Raw genomic sequence first — 7,331 nt, 5'->3', positions numbered from 1 at the left:
GATATTGAGCGACCCCGCGTGATACCGAGCGACCCCGCGTGAAGTTGTTCCAAATTGAGTTCTTCCGTCCGTGTCCGGGTGGACGCCACCTCTTTCATTTGTATTATATCTTAGTTAAGTTTATTTACGTCCCCCGTGTTAATTGCTTTCCTTTTGGTGAAAACTTCATCCTCCTCCTGTGCATGCACTTTTGTGTAACAGTTTTGTCTATGTTGTCCCTAAACGAGGGAGGTGTTCCTTGTGAAAGCCTTTCCTACTCTCCATTTTCGAATTCGCTGATTTTAATTTTTAAGAAGTTTCATCGACGCGAGGGGGGGGGGTGTGAAGGTTCCTTTTGAGTGCATCCGCAAAAGGGTCCTTTTGGAGTGAAAGCTGGCTAGCCCAGGTGGTCACATCTGAGCGGGTCAACCGATTGTAGAGTGTCACCTACTGACTACCACGTGGAGACTGAGCAGGCAGCCTCCCGAGCGCGCAAGTGCATGCGTGTGTGCGGCCCAACCGATAGGGGATTCGCCCGAATAGCGGTCTTATCCAGCAGTTTGCCTCCCTAGCCGATTCACCAAAAAAAATGATAGAACAAAACCAGAGTGTCGAATTGCTTAACCCACGTAAAAGCGGAAAGGAACCCCCCGACGAACGCACATGCAAAGAAAGGAAAGTCATTAGGAGGATAAAAAATATGTCACGTACGAACTCCATTAACTACGAAACAGTGAAGGGGGAAATCAAAATTAACATGAACAGAAAGGTGAAACTGGTTCAAAGTTGTACAAGAAAAAATTACACCAATGGTAGCAACGTACATACACTAAACTACATGGCACCTACAGAAGAAAAAATAAAAGAGACTAGTAAGGATAGCAAAAGCAAGCAATGTAAAGGGAAAACTATGCTTGGTAAAACAAGAACGTGTAATGCAAAACGAGTTAAACAGAAGAATCAGCCAAATGGAAAGGAAAGCAACAAAATAAATCAACCCTGTGTAGATGTAGAAAAAAGAAACACGTATGTAGAAGGAGCTGACACAAATCATGGAACGTTTAAAAATATGAGACGACTACGCGTCGATCTGCAGTTGTTCCTCAGAAATGCAGAGTATCTTAACGAAGCCCTTGCCAAAAGAGACGATCTCGAGTCCAATCAAATTAAAAAGGAAAATCTAAACAGGGGTAAAGAAAATGCAGAAACCACAGATACGGATCTGCCCAACTGTGCAGGCAATGAAGCAAAAGAACTCGTAAAGAATGAAAAATGTGCAGGTAAAGGAGAAATAGGCACAGGAGAGGTACAAAATGAGACCCATCAGCTGTACAACCAAAATTTTACCCCAAGTCAGGGGGGGACTCCCGAGATGGCTGAAAAGGATCTCCAAATTGTATCCTCAGTTGGTTGCTACCAACTTAGGCATGCCACTGCGAAGGGGACTAATACTACCCCTGTGGATAAACAGAATTCGGGTCTCATGGGTAACGAAAAAAGGAGCGAAAGGAAGTGCAGGCAAAGGGGGAAGAATCGAAGCAGGCGCACTCCCAGCAGTGGGAGTGATGGCAATAATATTGGAAGCGTTCCGCACGTAAGGAAAAGAATAAAACGAGACGTTTATTTGGAAAGGCCACTCAGAAGAAATGGCGAGCAGACGTGCAAGGAGAGCGCAGGTGGTGTGAAGAAGGGCCCCCGCAGTAGCAGCAGCTGCAGTGTCGGCGGGGGGGGAGCCGAGGAAGAAGAAGGGGCAACGGAGGAAGCGGTGACAACCAAGGCGGTGCAGGTACTGAAGGCAGTACAGGTATTCAAGGCGGTACAGGTATTCAAGTCGGTACAGGTGTTCAAGGCGGTACAGGTATTCAAGTCGGTACAGGTATTCAAGGCGGTCAAGGCAACAGAGACGACGGAGACTACGTAGATAACCGGGACAATCCGGACAACCGAGACAGCCGAGGCATCCCCGGAAACCCCCCCTACGATCACGTCGAAGACATCATTGACAGGGTTAACCTAAACGGAACGCAACCTCGCGCAGAGGAGAGCAGCACCAACAAAAAAGGAGAACCCCCGAAAAAAAAAAACTTCAGTGTTCCAACCAAACGGACGCACAACATAAAAGACATAATAGACAGAAACGTTTTGACAAATTTTATTAAGTGCGTTAATAAGCAATACATGAACGGAAATAAAAATGAGCCTAATAAAATTCCAGCAGAGGATAGGAATGGAAAACAGGATAAGGGGGGATTATTGCCTGTATGCTCTCGCGCGTGTTCCAAAAGGGGAGTCACGTATGGAAGGAAAGAGGAAGACCAGCGTGTGGCCAACGAGGATGATGAAGATAACGCCGATGGTTATAACCGTCATGCTGATAATCGTCGTGTTGATAATCGTCGTGTTGATAATCGTCGTGCTGATAATCGTCGTGTTGATAATCGTCGTGCTGACAATCGTCGTACTGATAATCGCCATGCTCATAATCGCCATGCTGATAATCGCCACGCTGAGGAGGATGTGCAGAGTGTGCCGGGGGGGCAGTATGATGAGGACAGGCACCACCATGGAAGCAACTCCAATGTGCGGACAGCTCCATATGACCGCCACTACACCGCTGAAATCGAAAACGAAATCGAATTCGAGAAGTCGAAGAAGCCAAGCAAAAGAGACGCCATAACTCAGGTTAGCCTGAATAAGGCAAAAGGTGATCAACAAAGAGCTCCCCAAAACAGAGACCTCTCAAACTATGGGAAAAACCTTTTCGCTAATTGTCCTACCATATCTACCAATGCAGAAAAGGAGATATGCAACATGGTGAATAGGAATGCACAAGTACAGAACGAGTTAACCGAATTGAGCAGCTTTAAGAATGAACCATCTAGCCATTTTGGAAGTGGCTACAATCATGACCTTGCCACACAGGAAAAAGGAAATCCTTGCAAAGCAGTCACTGTGGAAACGAACGAAGCGAATAAAGATGATCCCATAGAAACGGAAAAGTTAACCCCTAATTTACCCTTTAACTTTAACCACACTTATGATGATGAGTCCTCTGCTCTTATTAGGAAATACCAGGAGCTTCTCCTTCAGCATGCTTCCAAGCCTCCCCATGTAGATAAGAAAGAATTGGAAAAATGCACGTATTGCGTTTTGCACATTTTGAACCAGCACAGGGGGGAAGACGGGGACAGCCAAAATGGGGACCAAATTGGCAACCCAAGTGGCATCCAAAAGGGCATCCAAAGTGGCATCCAAAGTGGCAGCCAAAGTGATAGTCCTTTTTGTAAGGACGGCAGGTTTGCTGAGGATGGGCAGCAACGTGGGATACACAACGGGGAGCAAGCTACCGCCAATATCGCGGAGACCAAGGCAGGCATCTATCAAGACATCGCACACATAGGAGACCTCACCAAGAGCTTCAAAGGCAACTACGAATCTTTGAAAAATTACCTGAACAATTTAAACAAGAAAAAAAAGAACGTTCAGGATTATCTACTGAACCTTTACTGTTATGCGTACATAAGACAATGTGCTGTGAATAGCGCGAAGACGGCAGATGGGGGAAACCGCGCTCTTACCAAGGAGGAACAGAATAAGGGCAAGACGAACGAAGGAACTCCTTCCAACCATATGAACAATCATTACGGCAAAGATAAAAGGGACTTTGCGAATTTCCATTTTGTGAAGACCATAAATGAGAAGGCTAACAATGAAGAAAAGGAAAAAAACAGCGCCTCCAATTGTTCAAATGAAGGGGGGGAGCTCTCCAACCGCCCCCTCGGAAGCAGCGGCGGGTGCGGCGGTTACAGCGGCGGTTACAGCGGAGGTTACGGCGGAGGTTACAGCGGCGGTTACGGCGGAGTTTACGGCGGAGGCTACAGCGGCGGTGAGGACTTCTCCGCAAACTGCAATAAAAGGCAGGTGTGCAGCAGCGCGCCGAAGGAGGACCAGAGGACGGATCAGAAGATGGGTTATAAAGCGGATCAGAAAGCGGATCAGAAATCGGATTACAAGACGGAGCACAGGACGGAACACAAAGCGGAACACATGGAAGGGAGCAACCCCCTCCGCGTTAACGACAAACATGGTGCCGACGCACAAAATGGAGAAATTAAAAAAATTCTGTGCAGATACTACAACTACTTGAAACTAAAGAATTATATCATACCGTATAACATGTACAACAATTCCAGGGGAGTGGCAAAGAAGAAGAGCAGCCCTAGGGGGGGTAGAGCAAATAATGAGCTTGACAAGAACGAGGAGAGCAATGATAATGGTACACACAATCACAGACATGCAACCCTAGAAGAGGACCTAATTAACATATCGTATAATTTCATCACAGAACATAGAGGTCCAAATAAGAATCTAACGTATGATCACTTTTGCAATTTTCACAGGAGAGAATTTTTAAAAAAAAGGACAAGCAATATTTTAAATAGAACAGATGAAGATGTCACGAAAAAATGGGATAAACCAAAACTACCGTGCAGTGATTACAGCACCCGGCTATTGCGCAGTTATACTTATGATGGTCATCACAGCATGAATGCTTACAAGAAGAAAAATAATGGAAGCCATTTCTACCTGTTCAAATACTTATTAGAAAATCTGAATCGAGAAGAACTTCAAAAGTTGATGCTTTGTCAGTGCTGTTATGTGCTAAAAAAAATCGAAAATAAAATGACCCCCCTGGATGTGATTTTAGATACCCAAATTTTGTTCCATGACTGTAATAGGTACTTTAAAAATCAGGGGTGGTTAGATAACAGTGAAATTTTTCAGGACAGGACAAAGCTACAGACGGACAGGACAAAGCTCGAGGCGGACAGGACAAAGAGAGAAACGGACAGGACAAAGCTACAGACGGACAGGACAAAGCTAGAGACGAACAACTTAGAGAAGGATAGTCTTGCCGCTAGCAGAACCAACCTCGGGGGTAGTCTCCAGTTTAGTGCTCTGCATAGGAACGAACTTGCGGAATTGCACATCGGGGTGGGCACCAATGGGGGCAGAACGCAGAATAGAAGAGCGGCCCCCACGCAAGCCAACCCGTCCGAGGTTACCCACCATGCCAACAGCAGCAGTGGAAGCGGTGTTGGAAGCGGTGTTGGAAGCGGTGTTGGAAGCGGCAATGGAAGCGGTACTGGAAGCGGTACTGGAAGCGGTAGTACGAACAATTGCCTCACCAACAAGGGGCACACCGCCACTAGCAGAAGCAACAGAAGCAGCGTCCACTTTTACAATTTTGAAAACCACGAAGTATCCATGACCTCGACGACGGCGTCCATGAGCTGGCAAGGCAAAGGATTCGCAAATGAAAAAAATAGGAACCAAACAAAGTGCAACGAAAAGTGCAAAAGGAAAAATGACAAAGGGAGAAATAATCAGCTAGCTGGAAAAGCAGAAAAGGAAAATAAAGAAAAAGTGAAGAGGTGCCAAAAGGTACGAGGTAGCATAGACCGCAGCAAGTTCGAAAGCGCATTGTTTAAAATAGCCAGCCGCAAATTGAGGGACCTACAGAGGCAGGGGAAGAGCATCTACACCAGGGCCAAACGGATGGCCGACGACCAGCAGAAAGCAACACCGGAGTGAAGTGCGCGCAGGGTAGGCCCATACACATGTACACACATATGTTAGCACCTGTTTGTGCTCGTAAGATGGAGTGACTATAGTCCCGTGAAAAGGGCCCATAAAAGAGTCGAACTCAACGCATGGTGCGTATACCCATTGATGACCATGTAACATGCCAAGGTTTCAACATTAGTGACTAGTTTGTGCGCGGGAGTAGAGCTCGGAAGAGACTGATTTGAGTACCACTTTTCACCACAGCTTCACCGAAAAATATGCAGGAAAATTACGTACGCAGGGGGAGAAAGCTGGAAAAATAAAAAGCGCAAATGGTGAATGTAGTGAATGACGGAACATTTACACTCAATAGAATGCTGCGAAAAAAAAAAAGGGGGAGGGGGGGAGTGGACAAGGGGAATAAATAAGTGTCCATCTTATGAGCATTTGCACGTGCATGTATTCATTTGCGTTGCTATTTCTCCCTCCCCTTCCTTTCAGCAGTGACGAATTTGTTGCACCCGTAGATATTTATCACTGATTACACGCAGGAGGGACACGCGTGATCGATGCCTCGAATAGCAGAAAAGAATAAACCAACAACAGTGCTAATATCAATGGTAATATTAAAGGGACCAACGAATGAGCACAAATGCGCCATGTGCATCACGCTTCTTTCCAATTCGATATGCAGTTTTATTAATTTTTTTAAAATTAAAACAAAAAATGTTTGTACATTTTGAGAGTATAACCAATTGGCATGGTTTTTTTTTCCTGATTTCAGCCCCCCCGTCCACACGGCGAGATAGTTCCGCATTGTTGGCTCGCGTACTCACATGTTCCCGCGACAGTTTGCTGCATATGCGTATTCGCACATGTGCTTGTGCGTGTGGGGGGAGCGTACCACACGTACCTTCTAATGCTGCGAGGAAAATAAAACATGTTTTCCCCCTCTTCTCCGCATTCATTTCCCCCAACGTGTGCCCAAAAAACGTTTAAAAAAACACCCTGTATTTTTAAGCAAAACGAACTGTATAGCCATTTTAGCCAACTTTGGTTTTTCATTTAATTATGACATGTTCATAAGAAAAGTGTGCCAATTTTTTTTTTTTTTTTAAATTTACCTGATTTGTTCAGAAAAAAAAAAAAACGCACAAAAAGTTGCAGCGTAGTGGAACTTCCTTTTATCGAAATATGATTCCCTTCCGTTTAGGCCACATGTTCGCCCACCGAGTTGGCATGCGCAAAAAAGCACAGAACATAGCAGAACAGAGCAGATCATAACAGAACAGATCAGAACAAAACAGAACAGAACAGTACGGTACAGTACAGTACAACACAATGCAGCAATGTAACGCAACGTACACATAGGCAGAAGGGTGTTTCCCCCGTAGGGGCGCAGTGAAATAAATTCACCCTCATAGGGGCGGCACACCTAGTACACATAAATATACATATATGTATTTACCCAGCCGCTGTACACATGTTGCACATATATGTACATTTTGTTTTTTTTGCTTTTTGCTTTTTGCCACTACGACTACTGATTCGCGGAGGCAAATTCTGAAGAGCCCCTTTTTGCTTCACCAAAGTTGTATTTTTCAGCCTTGACTTTCTTCTTCCTTTTGACATCACAATCTGTGTAACGAACAGAAAAATTCGTGCAATTTTTTTTGGGTGTAACTAACGTTAAATGGAATGATTTGTTCACTTTAGATGAAGGAATTTACGCTCTTTCTTTTTTTCCTTTTTTCTTTCCTTCCTTTTTTCATTCTTTCTTTCTG

General features: G+C 45.0%; 1 protein-coding gene across 1 annotated transcript; it reads left to right on the top strand.

The window, feature by feature from the left end:
• Nucleotides 1-568: 568 nt before the first annotated feature.
• Nucleotides 569-5,574, top strand: PCYB_125450 (hypothetical protein; the record flags this gene model as incomplete). Its single annotated transcript, XM_004223878.1, has 2 exons — nt 569-1,845; nt 1,881-5,574. 2 exons carry the CDS (start codon nt 569-571, stop codon nt 5,572-5,574), a joined length of 4,971 nt encoding a protein of 1,656 aa, XP_004223926.1.
• Nucleotides 5,575-7,331: the final 1,757 nt, after the last annotated feature.

This window comes from Plasmodium cynomolgi, chromosome 12 (genome assembly GCF_000321355.1).
Source record: "Plasmodium cynomolgi strain B DNA, chromosome 12, whole genome shotgun sequence".
In the NCBI taxonomy this organism is placed as follows: domain Eukaryota; phylum Apicomplexa; class Aconoidasida; order Haemosporida; family Plasmodiidae; genus Plasmodium; species Plasmodium cynomolgi.
This window is presented reverse-complemented; position numbering and strand designations above follow the sequence as displayed.